The 24224-nt window shown below is 36.7% G+C and overlaps 1 protein-coding gene across 1 annotated transcript; it reads left to right on the top strand.

Annotated features, from left to right (window-relative positions):
• The first annotated feature begins 256 nt into the window (after nucleotides 1-256).
• LOC118238744 (60S ribosomal protein L18-like) lies at nucleotides 257-20720 on the top strand. Its single transcript, XM_035444228.1, has 3 exons — nucleotides 257-407; nucleotides 18896-18958; nucleotides 20467-20720. Exons 1-3 carry the CDS (start codon nucleotides 257-259, stop codon nucleotides 20718-20720), a joined length of 468 nt encoding a protein of 155 aa, XP_035300119.1.
• The last annotated feature ends 3504 nt before the right edge of the window (nucleotides 20721-24224 follow it).

Here is a 24224-nt window from a genome sequence, read left to right as displayed (position 1 = left end):
TGAAGGAGAGAGAAATGACCTTGTGGCCATGGGAGCATGGTTAGAAAACAGCCCAAGAACATGCTGAATAAACAAGAGACTCCAGTTTTGCAGCATGGAACTGAGAGCTCTCTAAAGACGATAAGATGCCTGTGTTTGGTCTTTATCGACATTAGGTTGCTAGGAGTTTCCAAGTCCACGCTCCCCCACTTAGGCTGAACCTCATGGCTACTGTGGCTTGGGGCTGAGACATTCCAGACGACAAAATGGTGCCCGAATGTGGGGCCTGAGAAGAAGCCATGGACACCACGAAGAAAGGGACACCAAAGAAGCAGTGAACAAGGCAGAGGCGCGGACACTTCGAAGATATAGTCTTTGTAGTCAAATCAGTCTGCAGAAGCCCAGAAAAAAAGAAGTGGCCGAATCTGGTGAGTGAACAGCGTTAAGTCAGGAATAAAACTGTATATAATTGTAGAATTAGGAAACAGATATTTGTAATATAAAATAGGAAGACCTCAGCCAAAAGCTGACAAAGAAAGGTATTTTGGGTTATTTAACTCTTAAAGCAGAAATGTGCACAAAAGTATATATAAGACAAAAATGTCAGCCAGCAGCTGACAAAAAAAGATAAAGCGGGTTATTTAACCCTTAAAGTAAGAGAAGGTGCACAAAGTAGATATGAGACTGAAATGTGAGTCAGATGATAAGGAAGTAAATGTAATGAGTTAAACTCCGGAGAGAAAAATGCAGGCAATTGTAAATATGAAACAAGAATATTAGCTAGATGGTAAAGAGAAGTAAGTTAGCCATGAAAGTAAGCATTTATATAGTTAGAGAAATCAGGCAGATAATTGTTAGTCAGATGATTATATATTTATTTAATTGGGTATAGTTTAATAGCCAGGAGAGCTGAAACAAAGCAAACGCAAGTACAGAGATTCTAGAGTTTAAGAGTTTTAAAAGGATCTTGCAAAAGCCACCACCATGACTCTGTCAGCATTTCAAGTTGCACTGGGGCTTGGGAAGACATAGGTTCAGCCTTGCATACATGCAGGATCACAGGAGAATGTAATAGAGAACCGAAAACTCCTCGCCTACTAAGGGGTGGCTGGATGGTAAAGAATATACAGGACAAATGATTGGGATGAGCAGGAAGAGAGAGTTAATAAGTACCAAGATGGAGGGAGTCTTCACCTCCTTCATTTTAAACTGGGAATACAGAAAGGTAAATACTCAGTGGTAAAACTCAGCATGAGCTAAGAGGCTTGAAAGATTTAGCTAAATCGCTCTCACAGAAGAAGGGAAATTTATAAGTTTCCTCAGATCAGAGAGAGAAAGGCTCAGGGGAACATATCCAGGATGCATATGCCAATACCATTCAAACAGCTAAAGGAACTAAAGATGGCTTGTGTCCAATATGGACAAACAGCAGTTTTTACCCAGAGGCTGATAAGGAATATCGCTGTAGAAGCCTCACCCCTAGGAAATTGAGATCGGGTAGCCAAGGCCTGCTGATCAGGAGGAGAATATTTGTTATAGAGGGCAGGCAAGGACCTAGGGAGTTAGTTCAGAATTTGTTTCTAGGCCTGTGTGGACATAATCCAAAAAGGTTAGAGACACGGTGTTGGAACTTTGATTGTGAAACAGCTAGCTTATGAGAATGTTGATACTACATGCCAGGCCTCACAGGAAGATGACTTACATAGGAGAGTTCATTAAGATTTTTTCAGATATTGGACCTAGCTTACACTCAGGGATTAGCAATGGTGACTGCCGTACAGGAACTTTTTTAAAAAATATGTTATTCCTACAGAGAAAGCAAGGCATAGGGAGGAAGAAATGCACAGAGCCTTCTAGAGGTTGCTTTAGACGTGTTCAGGAAGGACACAGGGTCAGACAGAGTCCCAACAAAAGAGAAAATAGGGGATCAGGCTTGTGCCTGAAATACAGCCACAAATTTTCCAGTTGCCCGGAGGCCAAAGTCAAGCTAAGGCCAAGGTCAATTCTGGCAGTCTACTGGCCCTCAGCCAGCAGCTCGATGCCACCTCAGGCCAATGTCTGTGGCAGGCTGAACAAAATGGCTAACAGGGCGGCAGACAGCCTGGACCTCCTCTTGGTAACTTGCAGCCTTGGGAACTGCTGCAGTGGCTGATGCTAGTCAAATGTATGTAATGCTATTGACGCAGACAGTCAGAAACTGTTTTTAAGACCTTATAGAGAAGAAAGGGCAACATATTTAAGCTTAGATCTGCTCAAATTATTGGATGCTCATATTTCAAGGATTGACTATAGCTACTATGTTAGGAGAAATTTCAATTAAGGATTTTTCTTTTCAACAAACTGATCATAACCTAGGCAAAAGGAGAAATGTGAGACTTACTCAAGTTATGAATGATGGGTGTGGCCACACCTGATGCATGGTGTGAATATGAATTTATGAAAGCAGACAAATGGAAATGCCTAAATTGTCTTGGATAAGATTAGAGAGATGTTTACATTGCCTCGGATGCAGTTTAAAAAAATATCAAAATCGCTTTAATATAGTCAAAAAGAGGATCCAGTCAGTCAGTCAGTAAATATCTTAACAGGAAAAATTAATGATTTGAGCCCTAGGAGATAGTCAATGAAAAAGATAGCAAAAGTCTATAGCCTTAGCTTAGGGGCATGAGAAATCTGTGGATGATTCTGTAAAATTTGGCAGAGGAGAGGATACAGATCTTCCTAAATTTTTATGCTTAAAAAGGAAAATCTAGAAAGTAAAAGTTGATACATGATTTTTAAAAGGGTTATGAGAAGAAGCCTCAGGAAAGAGCCACCCTGCTAGATTCACAACCTGAATGTGTCTATGCAAATGTAAATTAGGCCAGGTCAGCTAAGATGCAAATGAGGTCTTATCAGCTTGTCAACTTCCAAAGTTTAGCTTAGAAAAGGCTACTTAGAAACTTTAAGTAATTCTCAAAAATTGTTTGGCACATACGTTGCATCTAAAGAAATTAAGGCTTAATAGCAATTAGAAAAGATAGCTTACAATCTTTGAGTGAGTTTTTTAGAAGTTGTTAAAAAATATTCAATGGTTGAGTACCTTTTTGGGGGGACATCTAATGATGATTTAAATCCTTTAAATAAGATTCTATAAGGAGGTAGTGATCCTAATTTATCCAGACAGCTAGCTAAGAAGGTAGGCAAGTCCTTCTATAATTAGAGGAGGCGATTCACCATCAACAGATATATTATATTGACTATGCAAAATATTAGAAGCTTATGTGCTCCCCACAAAGCATAGTCCGACTTCTGTTCTATGGCAGAAGGAACCATTATGGTGGATACACCTACCTGTCTCACCATCCAAAGTATTAAACCCTTATTTTAAAGCAGTAGCCTGCATGCTACAGAAATGCCATGTGGATTCTAGGAGGTATTTTAAGAGAGAACCAAATATGATACATGTTCCTTATTCCAATCAACAGGTAGACTCTTTCAGAACAATGATTCATGGGCAATTGCCTATGCTCTGTTTTCAGGAAAAATTGATAATCAGTTTGCAGCTTATAGGCTGTTACAATTTACCCTGATACATCCTTATATTCCCCAAAATTGTAAAAAGCAGTCCTATAAAAAAATGCTATGTTAGTTTTTACTGATGATTCTAATGGGAGAGCCGCTTGCATATGTTATTGATGGAAAGGAATAGGTGGAACAGACAGCTCTGGCTTCAGCTCAAATAGTCAAATTATGAGCTGTTGCAATGGTCTTTCAGCTCCTAGTAAATAATTAGTGTAATTTATATACTGACAGTCACTATATCTTTAAAACTCTTCAGATAATAGAGACAGTTCTATGCAGAGGATCTAGTAATAATCAGGTTAGAATAATATTTGAGCAAATTCAAAATGTTATTCACCTAAGAAAATTGCCATGGTTTAGGGGTCACACTGGGAACCTATTAAATAAGGCCTTTCCCTGATTACTAGCCAAATGAAATGATTCAACAGATTAATTAACAAAATTGGTTAATTTGCCTTAAATAGAGAAAGCTCTATAGTCTTGTAACTTTCTTCATCAAAATAGCAAAAGTCTGAGAAAGCAATCTGGCTTAACCAGAGAGACTGCTGGTCAAATCATCAAACAATGTGGAATATGTCCATAATATCTACCTACAGCTAATTTAGGGGTGAATCCTCGAGGTCTACTCCCAAACCATGTATGGCAAATAGATGTTACTCATTGCAGAGTTTGGCAAGGTAAAAAAATTGGCAATTGACACGTATTCAGATTTCTTGATGTTATTAGTCACTGTTTTAAGATGTTTTTGCTTACATGGGAGTCCCAAAAATTATAAAGACAGACAATAGAGATAGATATTAAAATAAGGCATGTCAGTTATTTTGTACTCATTGAGAAAATGATCAAAAGACAGATAGATATTCCTTGTGATCCTCCACGACAAGAAATTTTAGAACATGCTCATAGCTCCTTAAAAACACAGCTTCTAAGATAAAAAGGGGGGAGCTATACCCCCAGTCTCCACATGATGCTTTCAACCACGCACTGTTTATCTTAAACTTTTTAAATGTGGATGCCAGTGAACAATCTGCTACAGACAGCTTCTGGCATGACAGAACTGGAGCAAATTTTGCTCAGGTCAAATGGACAGATCAATGGAGGGGACCAGACCCTGTAATTATTTGGAGTCGAGGGCATGCCTGTGTTTCCTCGAAGGTGGAGAACGAGGCATGCTGGTTACTGGAGCAGTTGGTGAGATGTATGGAGCAGAGAGGAATTGGACCGGAGTCCTTGGGAGACCATCTGAACCAGCTGGAGTGAAACACTGAACCTGTGTTCCTGAACCTTGAGGACATCTGACCTATAGCCGGCAGAGGATAGGAGATACCCAGTTCCAGTTTTACGATGCTTTCCAGAGCCCCAGCTTCCCTACAGGCAGACCACATCCACCTCTCTGAATCCATGAGTGCTCATTCCAGAACAGACTAAGAACCAGACAACAAACAGCTTGCCTTCTTGCCACATCTATACTCACAAAACTGTTTTGCCAGGTTTCCCATCGGGAAAAAGGACCCATTTAGGACAGTTGGATACTGGTATAAACCGGAGTGAGTGGCAGAGACCCTTCACAATGCTTAAACGAGACATGGACAAAAGACTTTTCAGTTAACATTCAAAGACTATGTATGATATTACAAACCTGATTTCAGAACTTCACAGATTTCAGAACTTTGGACTTTAAGCAAGAAATATAAAGTTTCAAAGGGCATTGAGCCCCAGGTAGGGAATAAAGGAAAAGAGTTTAGAATTGTGAAATTGTTCACACCCCACAGATCATGAGAATATCTTATTGTCTTTTGATTGTATTGTAACTCACCCTAATGTATGTTCATGGTAAGATTGTTAAGGTCTGTAACCTTGCTATATGTGTTATGCAAATGTTATTAGCAACTAGTTCATTCTAACAGGAATGTAATGTGTAATTTACAAGCTTTAAGATAGAAGGATGTTTAAGAGAGCAAACTTAAGTAGTATCCATACCAGAGGCACTGGAGGCATTCCCATGCAAATTTTAAAAGGCCATGTTAACCTTTATATGTCTCCTTCCCACAGAATTGTTTGCAGCTTTGAGAGCTCAAGTGAAATATTTCTGATTCAGGAACTCTTGGAGCTGGACCAGGCCCATTCCCCATTAACCTTATTTGTTTTACAGAGACTGATTCCAGCCTACAGGGAATTCTAAGACAGAGCACACATGACAGAATACGTGGTTCCATGACGGGTCCATGGGTAGGTTGAAGGGAGCAACTAAGCCAGGTACAGTCATCTGTCCTGTTGCAGAAGCACGGGTTTCTTTTTATTAATTTAAGAGAGGGGAATTGTCCGGGGTCAGGAAATAACATTAAGAAATATCTCGGAGGTACAAACCTCCAGTTCAGCTCCGACCTACAATTGTATTGCAGATTCAAGCTAATCTGCTATTGAATGACATGGCCTCAGTGGAGAATGTCCCCTCGTTTGCATCTCTACAGGACTAAGCATTTGAATAGGCCTGCACCTGGGCAGAGGTTAGGTGTGTAAGTAACAAGTGAGGAGAGAGTTAGGAGTGCGTGGGCAAGGAGAATCACCTGAAGGAGAGAGAAATGACCATGTGGCCATGGAAGCGTGGTTAGGAAACAGCCCAAGAACATGCTGAATAAACAAGAGACTCCAGTTTTGCAGCATGGAACTGAGAGCTCTCTAAAGATGACAAGATGCCTGTGTTTGGTCTTTATCACCATTGGGTTGCTAGGAATTTCCAAGTCCATGCTCCCCCAGTTAGGCTGAACCTCATGGGCTACTGTGGCTTGGGGCTGAGACATGCAAGGCCACGACATACAACTATATGTTCCTTGTATAACAAAAATTTCCCACAAAACTTAGACCACCATCTCTCTTAACTTATTGAACTCAAGATGATGAAAGCCTTATCTTGTAAGACTTAAATTTTCTTTATAAGTTGTAACTTTTCACCAGTGACAACCCTATTTTAAAAGATGGAAAAGTCTAAAGTGATTTTATTAACAGAATCTACAGTTTTATCATAATTTCTCCAGTTTCCTGGATTTGTTGATTTTATGTCATCTTTAGAGTCTGCCAATAATATTAATGGTAGCAAGGCAGGGACCAGTAAATGGCCCATGTCCCCAAGCTTCATACATACAATAAGTTCATTCAAATGAGTGCTCTAAGCATCAACATCTGTAACATTTATTTCACATAACAAAAAGTTACATATGGCCAATGATATTTTTCTAAACAATTAAAAATTTTACAATCTTAGCAACTTCCCCCCAAAGTTAATCAAGGAAGGACCCAGAAAAGTCACCTATCACTCCAAGAAAAGTTTAATGACTAAAATGTTTCAATAATTTATTGAATCTAATTTGAAGTTAATTAAAAAGGTGTTTCATTTTTTAAAATATTTGTTGTAACCTTCCTTATGTCAAATATGCATTATTTCAAGATTTTCTTGAAGGAAAAAAAAAGGTAGGTGTAAAATAAAATGTCTCCATATTTTACTATTATACCTTGTAATAACACAATAGTCAGGCATGGTAGAACACACCTGTAATCCCAGCACTGGGGAGACTGAGTCAGGAGGACTACCAAATTGAGGATAGTGATATCAATATCAAAAAAACAGAAACAATAGTAAACATAATAAATTTAACTCGTGCTTGTTGAATTAGATTCTTCCAGTGTGTGCCCCATCCACTGTTTCTGTGACCTGAATAGATTGCTGCTTGCCTGAAAGAGTTATTCAGCCGTCTAAAGAGCTTGGCTTCCTCCCAAAAGTGGCTTACACAGTGACATTTTATGAGTGATATGAAGAGGCCCTCATGGAACTTAAGAGAACACATCTGCCAAAACCGGAAATCACCCTTGAGACAGCAGGGACTTCTTTAGAATGTCACTAACAGTCACAGCTCTCCAGCTTTTCAGAGTTGACCAACTTCTAGGGTACTCAGGTAAGACTGGCATTTCATACTTAAAACAATTTGCTAGCAACCTAAAAATAAATTGATTATAGCAAATTACACATGGTATTAACATTATGAGATCACTGAAAATACAAATTAAGAAACAATAAAAAGGTATTCTTTAAAAAGGAGAATTCTGTTTCCATGTATACTTATTGCTCAGACATACAGTTCTTACATAGCACACAGGCTCTGGGCTTGAAACCTACCACTGAAAAACAAAACAAACAAACAAAATCACAATAATGGAAAATAAGCAAATATCCAATAAATAAATAAACACTTAATATTCATTTTAAATTGATGTCCAGTTTTAAAGAATAAAAACATAAAGTTTTGCCTTCATCTTGTCTAATAATGAGATTTAATCAAACAAATGTATCACAGTAAACAATATAAATGAAAACACACACACACGTTTGTTAAAGCTAACTTCTTTTTACTTTTTAAATGTTTCCTAATAAGTTAGTTTTCTCTGTCACACAATCATGTTTCATCTGTTAACTCCTACAGCTGAGATCTTGACTCTTCCATTGTCTTTCTGTATACCTCCTGGGAGAAGCAAAATCAGTTTTCTCCAATAGGATAACCCATTCCAGGGCAAGCCTCATGTTCAGGTGTAGTTGACCAATGTGTAATTGACTACACGGAAATTTGTGTGTGTGTGCTCTTATTTGGTTAAGGTTGGTGCTTTGTTTTTTTTCTTTTTGAGCATGGTTTAGTTTTGTTTTCTTGGTGGGGAAGGTTGTTGTATTAGGTTTTTGTTTGTTTGTTTTTTCAGAAAGAACTTGAAGTTGATTGGGTAGGGAGGAGGAGAGAACCTGGAAGACTTGGGAGAGGGGATTGGGTAGGGAGGAGGAGAGAACCCGGAAGGACTTGGGAGAGGGGAAGAATATCATTAAAATCTATTTAAATTTAAAATTTGTTTAAATAATAAAAATTATACATGTATATATGTGTGTTTATGTACCTATACACATAGACAGATAGATAGATAGATAGATAGATAGATAGATAGATAGATAGATAGATAGATAGATAGATAGATAGATAGATGACAGAGGATAGGTAGATATAGATTGAGATAGATATGCAACTGCTGCTTCTTACTACTGGGTCTTATGTGCCTAAATCCAAGCACGTGCATCAGCCCTTCATCCTTCATTACCTTTCCCTGGCTCAACACCTTGAATGGCCACCACCCTAGATGCTCTGGTGACTGCAGACAGGTAAAGGACAATTCCTTCTGAGAGTTGTATATTGCATTATCTGTTTGCTTTATCACTCTACAACCGAAGTGTTTAAAACAAGGTTGAGGAGCTGCTGGAAGTGAAAGGACTTATAAGAGGAGTTTAGGGCGTCGAATGATTCACTCTTGCCATGCCATAGAGAATAAATTTAGTGGCAGAAAAAGTAGATGATTCCAGGAATATTTATGAACTGACAAAAAACCTAGGGGCTTTGACCCACAGAACTGGGCATATGCTGTGGCTGTTTCATGACCTGGACAATCTGTGGTTGTAGAAAAAAGACACAAGAAGGCAGGGAAAGCAGAAGAGCTCTAGCTGCTTCCAGGAGGAGTGACTGTTGGTGGCTGCTTTGAAAGACTTGAAAAATCAAAGGTAAAGTCACAAAGATGTTCCACCCTGACTCATACACATAATAAAATTATTCTAGCGATTCCATCTATCGGCTTCTCACTTAATCCTCAAAATCCTCTTTTCAGTAAATTTTATTGTGCTTCCTTTGTTTATATTCAGGAAATTGAAACTGCTTAATCATTTTTACAAGGATATAAAGTTAATGAATGATAGAAAGAGGATTCAAATTTAGGTTATTAACGTTTCTAATTATGTGTTCTTCTTACTCTTATATCTGTAGAAAATTTCAAAGTTGCACACTAAAGGCAAAAAAGTGTATATGGCCACACTTAGATACAAGTACTTTATTCTAGCATTAAATTATAAGAGAATTTCCAGGAGCTATAATTAAAAATAATTTAATATTGTGATTTGTTAATCTTCTGATATCTGTGTGTACTCCAAAATAAAAATGCAGCTTCTTTTTTACTTTTTTATTTAAATTAGAAACAATCTTGTTTTACATGTCAGTCCCAATTCCCTCCTGCTCCCCTCCTCCCCTGCCCCCAACCAACCTCCTATCCCATCCCCTTTCTTCTCTACAGGGAGAATGAGGCCTTCCATGGGGATCTTTAAAGTCTGTCATATCATTTGGAGCAGAGCCTAGACCCTCCCCTGTGTGTCTAGGCTGAGAGAGTATCCCTTTATGTGGAATGGACTCTCAAAGTCCATTCGTGTACTAGGGATAAATACTGATCCACTACCAGAAGTCCCATAGATTGCCCAGACCTCCAAACAGACATCCACTTTCAGGGAGTCTAGAACAGTCCTATGCTGATTTCCCAGCTATCAGTCTCGGGTCCATGAGCTCCTCCTTGTTCAGATCAGCTGTCCCTGTGGGTCTCTCCAGCCTGGTCTTGACCCCTTTGCTCATCACTCCTCCCTCTCTGAAACTAAATTCCAGAGTTCAGCTCAGTGCTTAGCTTTGGGTGTCTGCTTCTGCTTCCACCAGCTACTAATGAAGGCTCTAGGATGGCATATAAGGTATTCATCAATATCATTATTGAAGAAGAGCATTTAAGGTATCCTCTCCACTATTGCTTAGATTGTTAGTTGGGGTCATCTTTGTAGATCTCTGGACATTTCCCTTGTGCCAGATTTCTCTTCAAACCTATAATGGCTCCCTCTATTATGGTATCTCTTATCTTGCTCTCCTCTATTCTTTCCCTGACTCAATCTTCCTGCTCCCTCATGTCCTCCTCTCCCCTATTCTTCTCCCCTTCTCTTTCTTCTAACTCCCTCTCCTCTTCCCCCGTGTTCCCAATTAGCTCAGGAGATCTTGCAGCTAACCTTGGTGTCCATGAAATTTAAAATACAATGAAGTCCAGCTGACAAGATGAAAAATGGCACCTGCCGCCAAGCCTGACAACCCAAGTTAAACCCCCAGGATCAACATGATGGGAATAGGAGAGATCCAATTCCAGGAAGCTGTCCTCTGATTTCCACATGTGTACCATGGTGTGAATGTACACGCGCACACACACACACACTCACTCACACGCATATAAACATTTGCACACACACATTCTCATGATCACACACACTCACAGATACTCACATATATGTGCTAAATATAAAATAAAATTAAATACAAAAATATCATAACTTACACTCTGCCTCTGAAATCATAATGCAAATTATTCCATGAATGATCTCTATCCATCAATTCCTAAGTATCAGTTTTCAATCTTTTGATTTCATTAATGATAGACTCCAAGGGAAAACCTGACTGTCATCTCATTAAAATAGATGTATATTTATGATACCTGGTTTTCTAATATACAAAGTACAAATACAAACATACAAAAGTAAGTGTGTGTCATTGTTTCCTTATTTCAGAATGTGTCTGTTGTATCAAGGTTCTATACAAAAAAGTCATTATTGTAAGAATCTCAACTATCCCGGAAAATCAAGCATCATCAAAAACATGAAAAAGACAATGTCCTTTGGAACATTTCTAAAGGTGACTGTATTTAAAAAAAAATAGACTAATTTACTTACACATTCCCTCACTCTAGACACTGTGGTCCATCATAATAAAACTTACAGATAACAATTTAGCTCTATGGAGAGTAAGAGCATAAACAGGGTATTTGTTTACCATGAGAATTCACCACAGGTGCTATAATCTAAATTCAGGCCCTTTCTAAGAACAGTGTTTATATTCTTAACTTCATGGCTATCTGTTTAGGCTCTTCATTCCTACTTTTTAAGGAAGTGAGTCTGTGAGCGTGTATGTGCATGTGTGTGTGTCCACATGTAAGTATCCTGGTTAGTTTTCTTGTTCACTTGTTACAAGCTAGAGTTATCCAGAAAGAAGGACCCTCAGTTGAGAAAATACCTCTACTAGATTGTTTATAGGCAAGTCTGTAAAGCATTTTCTTGATTTGTGACTCATGGCGAAAGTCCAGCACACTGTGGGTGTTGTTTCTCCTGGGCAGGTGGTCTTGGGTGATATGAGAAAGCAAACTGAGCAAACCACAGAAACCACATAGAGTTACTATAAGGCCTTTGCTTCAGTTCCTGTCTCCAGGTTTCTGCCTTGAGTTCCTGCTCTGACTTCCCTCAGTGATGGTGTGTGACCTGAGAGTTACAAGATGAAATACACCCTTTCCTCTCCAAGTTGCTTTGGATCATGGTGTTTTTTATAGGAATGGAAAGCCTAACTATAACAGTAGATGTGTGGCATGCATATATTTGTGGAGGCCAGAAGTTGATGTTGGGTATCTTCCTCAATGTCTCCCCACCTTTCTTTCTCTCTCACTCTCTCTCTACCTAGAGCTCAAGGATTCATCCAGAATGACTGGCCAGCAAGACCCTTTCTCTCTGCCTCCCCAGCATTGGGACTACAGAAGTGTAGAATTCCAACTGTTTTTTATTCTTTGTGTGAATTCTGGGGATTGCATCTACAACTTTGTGCTCATGCAGCAAGCTTTTTACCAAGTTAACTCTCTCACCAAGTCCTTATACCAAAGAGTTATGAATCAAATTTCAGCTCAATCAATTAACATTATTATTCTCCCTGTATTAAGGTAATATAACCATGGATCCTACTGATTAAATTCATAAATGATTTAATCTGGGGTGGTGGTAACATTTCTTTAATCCTAAAATTTAAGAAGCAGAGGCATGCAGGTTTGTGTGAGTTCAAGACCAGCCTGCTTTACATTGGGATGTGCAAGATATCAGGAGCTACAAAGTGAGATCTAGTCTCAGAGAGAAAGAAATCAAAATCTATATCATTTATATATGATATGAAGTTGTCTCATTAAAAATAAAAGACTAGGTGGTAAAGAAGTGGTAAGAGAGGAAAATAAAAGAGAAATGTAAAATATTCATTATTAATATGTCATCAAAAGGATAAAGCATGAATGTTTGTTTGGGAATGTGAAAGTTTTAAAGAGAATAGAAAAAAATTAACAAGGAAAGGTTAAGAATATATCAATTCAAAAGTCATCTAACATAATTATTTTGCATGTAGTAGATACTTCATAAAAGTTGTTGAATCTACTGAAAGATAACACATTAGTGAAAGGAGAACTACAAGTATTTTAGTATAGAGCAGTGTGCCTTAGCTTTAATGTAACTGGATGTTCGGAGTTTTCTTCATTTCATTTACTTAATTTTGCCTTAATTGATATTTCAGGAACTCCTTATGATCACAATGATTCCCTAGTGTGCCAATTTCTCATCATGGTTTGCTTAATTTAAAATAAAAAAAAAAAACCTCTGCTAGTTTGCACAAGTGCATGCATCTTGGAAGAAAATACCCAAATATTTCCATTGGAATGATATCTAAAATCTTTAATAGCAGATCAGAAATTAGGCCATTACAAGGCAGATTTAATAAACTATTTATAGTATTCATATCTCAGATGATTATCAAAGAGAGTTACAGTTATTGAGGCAAGAATGAACCATAGTGATCAACACTGAAACACACTTTGACTAGTCAAACTGACACAGAAGTCTTTTCCAGGCCTAGGTGTGCCTTAAGGTTGGCTTCTTATCTGTCTGTCCTGGTGAGACAAACTGCTTTCCTGACTTTAGTAGGCTAAAAGTAATTTGAGAAAAGAAAGGCTAAAAGTAAATTGAAAATTTTACTTGGGTAAATATGAGAGAGAAACAATTTATCCAACAGTTTATTGCTTATAAAATGTTTCTTTCAAAAAAGCATAAATTACCATAGGGAGTCTTGGGGAGAAATGTGATGCACCAGATCAGGTTACTATTTGTTTTCATTTTGTCAATTTTCTGGAATGTTAGAAGTCAAGGAGCCAATAAGCATTATTTTTAAGACAATTTATACAAGCTTAAATTATATTGAAACAGTTTAAAACACTAACCAATTCGTAATTATTAAACTATATTTCATTATTTGCTTTTGAGGACATTTTACAATTGCTGAATATGTTAGACATAATATATAAAGTAATGCAATATGATGTGAAATGCTATATTATATGCTACAATCATGTGCAATTATCCATCCCTTCTTACCTGTGCATGGTTAGGTAGAAATAGCCATAGAGGAAAGACTTATAGCCTGGAAACCAGGAAACACGACAAATGAGATAATGGCATTCACTGATACAACACAGGTCTCATCAATCACTCAAAGAAATACAATGTTTCATGGAAGTAGAAATTTAAATTCAGCAAAAGTAATTGAATTGTTCTGTTCCGATCATCTCACAAGTGTTAGTACCAACACAATCTACTTCACTCTAGGCAGATACCTTTCTAGTGATGCTAAAGTCTGCTCTAGTGATGCTAGAGACTAGTGATGCTATTGACTGCTCATTTGGCAATTGAGCAGAAAGTGAACATATCACAATTGTCAGTTTTACAGAGTTCTTTCTTGAGGGTCAGGTTATGGTAAGTGTTTTGTGGATTGTACCTTTATTGTCACAAAACAGTTATAATCTTCAGCTCTGTAAAAATGAAATATACCTATACCTTTGTAAGTTTAGTTTTCATTCTGGAGTTAAGATATTATTAGTTCAGGACTCTGACCCTGAAGCTAGAACTTGACTTAATAATCATCCCAATAAACTTAACAACTAAAGCAAAAATAGTGGATGAAGCAAAATAACATGTAGAAAAATTTTAAAAACATCACTGGGACAAGATTGAGAATCCTTAATTACTTTGAATTAAGGTTTTTTGTTTTGTTTTGTTTTTTGTCCTTTTTTTTTTTCTCCTGAGACAGGGTTTCTCTGGCTTTGGAGGCTGTCCTGGAACTAGCTCTTGTAGACCAGGCTGGTCTCGAACTCACAGAGATCAGCCTGCCTCTGCCTCCCTCTGCCTCTGCCTCTGCCTCTGCCTCTGCCTGCTGCCTGCCTCTGCCTCTGCCTCTGCCTCTGCCTCTGCCTCTGCCTCCCGAGAGCTGGGATTAAAGGCCTGTGCCATCACTGCCCAGCTCAATTTTCACTATTTTAAGATTTCAAGAAATAATAAATTGTAAATCCATCTATGCTCTTTGGTTTTAATTTCCATTGATATGTATGTGTATCTATCTGCATCTATAGATATAGATAGATGATAGATAGATAGATAGATAGATAGATAGATGATAGATAAATAGATATTTACCATCACACTATAATCTGAAAGGGCAAAGACCTCTCTTGGGTATTTATAATTTAACCATGTCTCTTGATGAAGAGCTTTCCAAAATATGATATAAATTTTGTTATTAAAAATAGAAAAGGGAAGTAGAATATTAAATTTGAGATATTTTTACTCATTTGAATTTTTTACTCATCTAAAATAATTCCACTAAATATTGATACCAAGTAAAGAGAAAGGCTAAAATGTGAAATTATACAAAATATTCTTTTAAAGTGTAAATAAAAAAGTAGAGTCTGCCAAGACACTGAGATTTCAGTGAAAGAGTGTGCCTTAGAAACAATAAGGAAAAAATGCAGTCAAGACAGGAACACTTGATGTTGTAAGATAAGTGACTCTGTGAGAACAGAAAGAGAAAGGGGATTAGAAGAAACAATGAGTCGTCCTGACACCAGCAAAGAAGTGATGTCCTCTGAAATTTAAAATGGCTGCTTTCCAAGAGTGATATCACCACTTCAGATTAATTATGTCTTGAAGATATAAACTTGTATACAGGTGAGTCATAAACAGTTTCTGAAAGTGGAAATGTGGTAACTGCTATTAGTCAGGTGGGCTTTTTGTTTGTTTGGTTTTTTGTTTTTTTGGGGGAATAGTGGGGGGATGATCTTATGTAGCTGCCCTGGAATTTACTATGTACACCAACCAAGCTGGTTCAAATTCACAGCAATTTGCTTGTTTCTGCTTTCCCAGTGCTGGGATTAAAGTTGTTTACCACCACACATGGCCTTGACTACATTCTTATATTAAATGTATTGCCAGACAATTTTCCAATTAATGATAGCATTATAACTTTTTACCTGAGTGTACCCAATAATTAAAAGCAAAAAGAATTTTATGACACATTTTGCTCACTCGGCATTACCTATGTTGTCAACTGCGTATGATTTTTAGAGCTAAAATTCAAACTATGCTACCCTCATTGCTTTTCATTCTCTCTCTTTTTTTTTTTTTGCTTTCATTCATAAAGGAATCATTTTATTACAATCAAGATTTTCTTTTAATTTTTATTTTCTCGACAACTTAAGGAAAGCCTTAAATTGATGACTGTAAAAATTCTATGTAATCAAATTTAAATAAAAATCCCATCTGAAATAATCTATAAGACCCAGATACTTATAAGTACAGACCTTGCTGTTAAAAGAAAAATTATCTGTATTTTTTATAATATTTATTTTGATTTTGGATGAACTAGAGTAATCTTGACAGCTGTGCTGTGACATAAGACACCAATAAATCATTCTCTTCTCATTGGTTAAAAATGTTATGTTCAGAAACCACAAATACAATGTGAAAAAACAACAACCTCATGAACATTAGGCTGTGTCCTTTACAGAGAGAATAAAGTTAGGCAGAGGGACAAAGGACTCCCACATTTCAACTCAAAATGACTTAAGAGTGTGGTTTCATTCAAGTTTCAAATTCTGATTGTCTTGTACATTCATGATTAACCATAAGTTTTGTTTTCCATAGTGAACACCTTAGTTTAGAGTGTCATTAACCTAAAAGTTACAGAGCTAATGCATTTAGATATTTAAAAACAAAATCCAGAACAGAAACAAAAAGATCTTCTTTAAATGGAAATTGATTTATTGACATTTTCAAAGCTGTACTTTTGTTTCAAAACATTACCCTGAATAACATTTTAAAATCATCAACATTGTGATTAAACCACTGTTAAAGCTCATCATCTTCTCACAAAATAGTTTATGTTCCTTTTTATGTATAACTTCAAAATATTTGTTTTTATGTAAAACTGAAGACTTCATTTATACTAAAAAGAGAAATTTTGACAGATATTTGGGAACGTGTCTTATTTCAACCATCTTTTTCTTTTACACTTGGATCTTTGAAATATTGTCAGTTCTATTTTTTTAAATAGCTTTTAAAAAGAAAGAAAAATTTCTTTCTATAAAAATTACTTTAAAGTTATTGGATATTTTAAAGCTGAAACCTTATTATGAATTTGCCAACTGCAGCTTAGATTGCAAAAACTTCGAAGCTATTTAGAGGCATTTTGAAAGACTTTTATCTCAGGAGAAACTCAGTAAAGGGAATAAATCCTGTAGTTTCCTTTTCCTTCTGCTTTTCTCATTAGAATCACCCTGACTCTGAAAGCTAGATTTCTCTAGCATAACAAGATACCCTCTTGGAAACAAAGTAGAAAATGCCAAGTGTACTCATGTACACACATTGTGTGTGTTACTTTCAGTATATTTCAAGATCTATTAGGCGACCTTGTTTCTAGTTACAATTATGTTACTTGTTGAGGACCTATTTTTAAAAGCTAATATACCTTTTTTACCTTTGTGATGAATTTGCTTTTTATTCTTTCATACAGCTCTTTTTTTTTCTGAAAAGTGCAATAAATATGTTTAAAACTGAGAAGAAAGCACACACTTCATACAATTGATAGCAATGCACCAAGCCTCTTCTTCTCCTCTTCTGCTGTCCTAAGGATTGTGTTTGGAAAAGGAAATATTATCTAAGAACAATGTGATAAAAACTTCATCGTATATTGCAATTCCCCTGTGGTAACCATAGCTGATGCCAACACATGTTCTGCATAAGTAGGGAAACACAAATTGAACTCAATATGCCCCAGGAGCATTGTCCTTCCGAACACCCTGGTGTCCTGTGTGTGGCTGAATGAATAACAATTGAGTGAGCTATTAAGATGCTAAACAAAAGTCATCTAGGCCCATAATATGACTGTAACAGCATCTCAATACTGTATTTGTTTTTATTAGTTTGTATAGAATAAGTCTTTTTAATTTAAAAATAATCACACAGGGTTGAAGATAATTAGCTCCAGGAATCTTTTTTTTTTTTTTTTTTTGAGGAGTCCAGCTGTAGTTCCTCCTAATACTTACACATGTTTGGTATCACAGTCATCTATAACTCTGAGTAGTGTAACTTGCAGAATTTTGTGCTTTACGTGTTCCAGATGTAGATGTTAGTCTTTAACTTTAGCTTATTTATCTAATAAAATAAGATTTGCTCACGAGTTGATTGTTGTATAGTCAGAAGTTTCTCACTCTGATTAAAATATTTTTCAAATAATGCTAGAGAAAGCATATATTAAGGGCACTCGAGTATATACATACACACATGCAAATACACATATAAACAAACATTACCTTCTTAAATATATTTTTATTGTGTACTCTATCCTTAAACCAGAGTAATGCATTTCCATACCATTCTATCACCAACTCTATTTACTCTTTCTCCATAGAACCATAATTATTAGGGAGTTTATCATTATCTTCCCAAATGTGAACTGCTGTCCATGCGATGTTCTTGTGTGCATAGAGTGTGGTGCAGATAGAAATAGGTGAAAAAGCATATCATAGTACTCTGCTCCTGTTCAAATTTCATATTTTATTATCAGGACCTAGTAAATTTATAAGCTGGCCACATCTACCTTAGTTTATCTAAGTTTTAACACACTTGCCTTCTCTACCATAAATATCTCCTATGAAATGTGTTGGGGATGTGCTGATGTAACAAGGCTAAAAGCCCCCCCCTCCCCCCCGAGAGAGCTGCATCAATTTACACAGTACAGGCAGATTTGATGTGAGCCCTTCATTCTATTCTTGTCATTGTATAGACTTCCCAACCACACTATATATTAGAAGAATCCTCTTACTTCTAATATTATTCAACTACTACTTAGGCCCCAGGTTCTTGTTTTGAAGACATTTTATGAAGGGAAAATATTTTTCTCTCAAATTAACACACATTGCATACAAGGACTGAGATCTATAAGGCTATGGGCTGCATTTTGCAGGGATAGGTTCTGCTTGAATGAGATCTGGGATGTGTGCCAAATTAATAGAAAAAATCCTGTTCTTCCTCTCCAATAGCCACAGTGTTCATTATTAAGAAAAGCATATGAACCACAGGATTTGATTTTAATAATACCAATGTCTTCATTAATCTGTATGTTCCATTTAGCCTCATTACTAAGCAAATGCTGAATTAATGAATGCACATTATTGTTGCACTGTACTTGCAAACCCTTGCTTCCCTCTTTTATCATTCATTCAGGGCCATCATGTGTATGTCACGTTTTAAAACAGATCTGTGACCCTCACTCTTTTCTTTCCTTTGCTCTAGGGGGAGACTTTCGGTCAGGCCTCCAGAACGGGGTTTTGGAATTGCTGATTCCCATTCAGAACAGTAATATTTTTCTCTCATTGTAATGCTATCAAGTCAAAGAGATCTCTCTGTCACCTGGAACTGAGATGATATTTCCTTGATGATCTCTGGGCTGCCTTCTAAATCAAGAGTGGTGATAGCCAACACTGCTTTGTATCCATGGAACAAATAGTGGCCTTTGTCCCACACAAGTCCCTAAACAAACTTAATCTCTCTAACACTGTGACAGATGACATTTAGATGTCCTTGTTACCCTTAAAATGAGTTTTATTGACAATCAGAGAACAAAAAGAAGGCCCAGATAAAGCCCAATGTTTTATAGGCTTGCTAACAACATCTTAGTGCCGAGGGTGAGGAGAAAGCCTCAAGTTGCCCCCATTTTCCCCTGCTTTGCCATATCACCATGACAACAGATATAGAAATCACTTAGTGACTCCTAGAAAGAAAACACAGTGACACAGTACCCCTTGTATGGCGAATCAAACTAAAGCCTTCATTCAAATGGCTATTCAGCTTGGGCATTCATGTAGAGGATAGGGTGGATTTTACACAGGTAACTACAAGAGAAAGGCCAGCAAGCCCTCCAGCCACAGCATATGGCAAACTCTCTGTCTAATTAATGCATCCTCAATAGAATTTATCCATTTTAAATTTGTTTTCTTTTACTTGAAACATCATTAATGTAAAGGGCAACATTAATCAACATCATGGAACTTAAAAGGGCATTAAAGAGTGATCTTTTTTCCTATGCAACAAGAGCCTTTTCAAGTAGTTGTGTTAACGACAGTGAATTGAAGGCACAATCTGAGTTCTTAATCAGAAGTTAAATCTAGAGAGGCCTCTACTGGTGAGTTTCTCTCAGCGCAGCTGACCTGATGGAACTGCCCAGGAAAAGCAAGCAGGGCTACGACTTTCTGCTTTTATTGGAAAGTTTGACACAAGCTACATCATCATTCAACATACTATACAAAATACTAAATAATGCCATTCTCACATTTGTCATGTCTGATTGATTGTTCTCAGGTAGTAAAAAAAAAAAGTCTATAGAGCTCTGATGTATGAGCTGTTTGGAATCCTGAGATATTTTAAGTTACTCAACAACGAGATGACAGGTTATTGTAGTTACTATTCCATATAGGAAATTTTATTTCTTATATTGTAAGTGTGGGGATTATGGTTTTTTCCACAACTTCACACATATTCTTTACATTAACAAAGGACTGAAAAATCTTCAAGTGAAATATATTTGAAATTATTTTTGGTAAATCTTAAAAGTGCTCTGCCATGCCATAATAACAGGTAATAGCTGTAATTTAACATGTAAATATCACTGTAGCACACTAAGTTAAAATTGGCTTCACGGTTTTTAAAGTAACTTGTGGAGGCAAAAAGTCAGACTTTTAAACCAGATTTTTATATTATTAACCATTTCCTAGGATAAGAATATTCTGCAGTTCTGTCTTTCCGGACCTGGCCGAGCAGGAGGCGCCATCATGGGTGTTGACATTCGACACAACAAGGACCTAAAGGTTCGGAGCAAGGATCCCAGTCGCATCCTGAAGGCTGGGGCAAGATCCTCACCTTTGACCAGCTAGCCCTGGAGTCTCCCAAGGGCCGAGGCACTGTGCTCTTGTCTGGTCCTCGGAAGGGTCGAAAGGTATACTGGCATTTTGGCAAGGCCCCAGGAACGCCACACAGCCATACCAAACCCTATGTCTATTCCAAGGGCTGGAAGTTGGAAGTTCGAACATGCCAAAGGCAGAAGGGCCGGCCGTGGCTATAAAAACTAACCCTGGATCTTACTGTTATTAAAAAAAAAAAAAAGCTTTGGATGTTGGAAAAAAAGAATATTTATTCTGATCCAGGTATGGTGGCACACGCCTTTAATCCCGGCACTCAGGAGGCAGAGGCAGGTGGATCTCTGTGTGTTTGAGACCAGCCTGGTTTACAAAGTAATTTCCAGAACAAAGAAAGCTGTTACCCAGAGAAATCCTGTCTCAAAAAACCAAACAATATAATAATATTTATTCTGTTTCCACACAGGAAATATAGTAACTTTTACCTTATTTTTATTTAAAAAATATGACTTGACTCTACAATTGTTGAAATGTGGGTTATGAAGTAAAAGAAAATGTTAAACCATGAAATTGTTAAAATGCAAAGCTCTAACTTTCTTTAGATTTTTTGACGTTTACATTATATCTTAAATATTATTTAAAATCTGATCATATCAAGATACTACTTATTCACTTTTATTCTACCATGTCTTCCAAAACTCCATGAGGTATTTTGCTGTTGAACTGTTATGTTGTTGAACTGGCCAACATATTTTTGGAGGGTAGTTTCATATTTCTAATGACTTCACATTGGGGTGCGGGGTATATTCACGGAGTGTTTGGGTTAGCCTTCATACACTACCTTCTGCACTACAAAGGCAAGGCATGATCTTCCAGAGAATTCTGTATTAAGATTACCACCTTATAGTCCCAATAGTGACACCTACTGGTAGAGGGAGAATCAAAAATACTTTTTGTTTGCATTTTGCTTTATTATTTTGGAGATTGCCACTTGCGATTCTTTTGGTGTAACTGAAATTTCTTCACAATTACTCCTTAGGTTCAGTTTGTGAACAATAGTGTAAATACTTAGCTCTGAGAAAGAAAAATCCACAGAGAAGTATGATCTAAATTTATATAGATATGTAATTACAATCCCAGGACCTCTTACACAGGACAGAAAATGAGAAGCAAACATTCATCAAAATCTTCCCAAAAGTGTTGTATTTCCCCATTAGAACTAGGCGAGAGGTCAAAACATCTCATGAACTATTTAACATTTATTGTTTCTATAAGTGTTATATATTGAAGAAATAGCAAGAGGAACAAAAATAAGAATAATTATTTACATTTGCTGTAGCCTAAGTTCATCAGCCTTTGAAATTTTGTGCAGCTTTACCAAGGAATGCACTTCCAACACATGGATACTTTCATAAATCATAAAGCTTGGAATCATGGTGAAATACGGTCATTTCTACGCTGAGCACATGGATCACAGAACACTGCATAATAAGGATATACTTGACTTCACAGAAAATTCACTATTAAAGACATTATTAGAAAAATGAATATAGCTAGACAAAAAGGTATATACAATTCTCATTTCTCCTTGCAGCTTTAGTGAACTTACTTTCTATATTATATTGGTTTTTGAATATATAAGATTACTGTACCTACCAGAAAATTCAAAATTCCCCCATAAAGTATACAAGGACTACTATAAAAAGTGGCTGAAATCCCACATACAACTTGAATATATTTTTCATTGCTGAGCAGTTCAGTTGCTTAACTATAAACTATAACATGGATAACTAGGAGAGTTTAACCCCAAAGGATGAAAATCTACAATAGTAAGCAATTCATTTCAAAGGTGACTTTGTTCATTGGAATGGACATTTTAGTGCAAAATATGCCTGATATTTCTTTTAGAAAACTTAAAAAACTAATGCATAAAGAAAGTACAAGGTAGCTATTGCTCTAGAAAAATACTGTTTTGACTTCAGGGTTGTGTTCAGCCACAAGTAGTAAGCCAGAGAATAACTGAGTCTCTGATACACTGGTGATGTTTATGATATCATCGTAAGGAAATGTGTGAAAATGTCGTACAAATTATTGGGTAGACAATCATATTGGTGTCTTTGAAACCTGCTTTGTTTCTGCTGCCTGCTTTTGTTTGTACAACTTAGACATATGCTTTAAAATGTCATTCAGATACCAAGCATGTGAGGAGTGAGGTACCACTTCTGCTTCTGTTTCACAAGCACACAACTTATATTCCCTCAAATTGCTTCTCAGTCACTTATTAAAATCACAAGTTTCCTTCCTCTGAGTTTTATAACAGATATTTTATGTGCTGCCATTTATAATCTGAAAAATTGTTCATGACAATGAATATGGGGAAACAATGAACGCTTTCAAAATATCACATAGATTACAACAAAAATTACAAAACGTGGTATTTATACAAAATCACTTAGCCAATATCCTAGCAGCTAAGTGTATATACATTGTGTACAGGGTGAAACAAAGAAATACAGATAAAATGGTTCCAGAGAGTAGAAAAGTTTTTTGTTTGTTTTTTTTTTTTTTTCCTGAGTACCTAACCTGGTGATTCAACTGCTCATTAAGCACAACTGTAAAACATGGTTCTAGTTTGGGCCTTAGCGAGTTCATCCAGAGATTGCAGAAGGGATTTGGGCAGACTAAAGCTTCACAAAATCCAATTGTGTCAAGGGAAATAGTATCCAGGAGGATAGGGCAGGCCGACCACCCTTCAGCAGCAAAAGCACACAAGAGAGCCAGGGGCAGGTCTGTGGCTGCCAACACAACTGCCTACCACGTCTGCCAAGGAGCCAGAAGCTGCTTGTGGGAAAATATCCCTTACCCTTAGCATCTGGGTCCTGTGATTGTTATCCAAAGAGACAGAGTGGTAAGATATAGTGGAATAAACAGCATCCCTCCCATTAAACTACACACACACACACACACACACACACACACACACACACACACACACACGACATTCTGTGTACACAGGGAGAAATAAACTATCTGTAACTGAGAGTTAGACTTTTTATATTTGAAACTCTTTTAAGTGAGATTTGTTCATTATATTGTCATAGATAGATCATAATGAGATGAGCTTTAGTAATTACTTGTTACCAAAATCTTCACTATTTAAAAACAAAACAAACGCCAGGATTTTAATGGTATTTGTGGGTATCTGTAGATGTGTACACTCCACTATGAATTGTATTTCTCAGGAGTGGCTGATTCTAATCCACGGACAGGATTATTTAAAAATGTAAAGGTTGATTATAGACAATCAAATGGAAATACACTTCAACATTGAACTGTTTTATTTAGTGTTTTTTTTTAAATCATGGTTTACTTTTAAGAGATGAAGTTTAAAATATATTTTCATAAGATAATTGATGAACTCTTATTACATATGTGCTATGATATATGCATATGTAATGTATAGTTATACATATAACCATGACACAATACATATACATAGCATATATTTTCAAGTTTCAAAGAGTTCCTTCTAAAGTATGGTTTCTACTCAGATACAAATGAGTATTTTGGATGTCTCCAAAATCTGATAATGGGTCCATAGTCACTGTGAATTAAAATAGAGGAATGAAAAACAGGGGAAATTTAGAGAATTTAAAGATTAGAGATACCTTGTGGTTAACATAAAATCCTTAAAACAATCTCATAAAGAG

This window comes from Cricetulus griseus, chromosome 4 (genome assembly GCF_003668045.3).
Source record: "Cricetulus griseus strain 17A/GY chromosome 4, alternate assembly CriGri-PICRH-1.0, whole genome shotgun sequence".
Lineage (NCBI taxonomy): Eukaryota > Metazoa > Chordata > Mammalia > Rodentia > Cricetidae > Cricetulus > Cricetulus griseus.
Note: the sequence above shows the minus strand (reverse complement) of the source record. Positions and strands in the feature narration are given on the sequence as shown.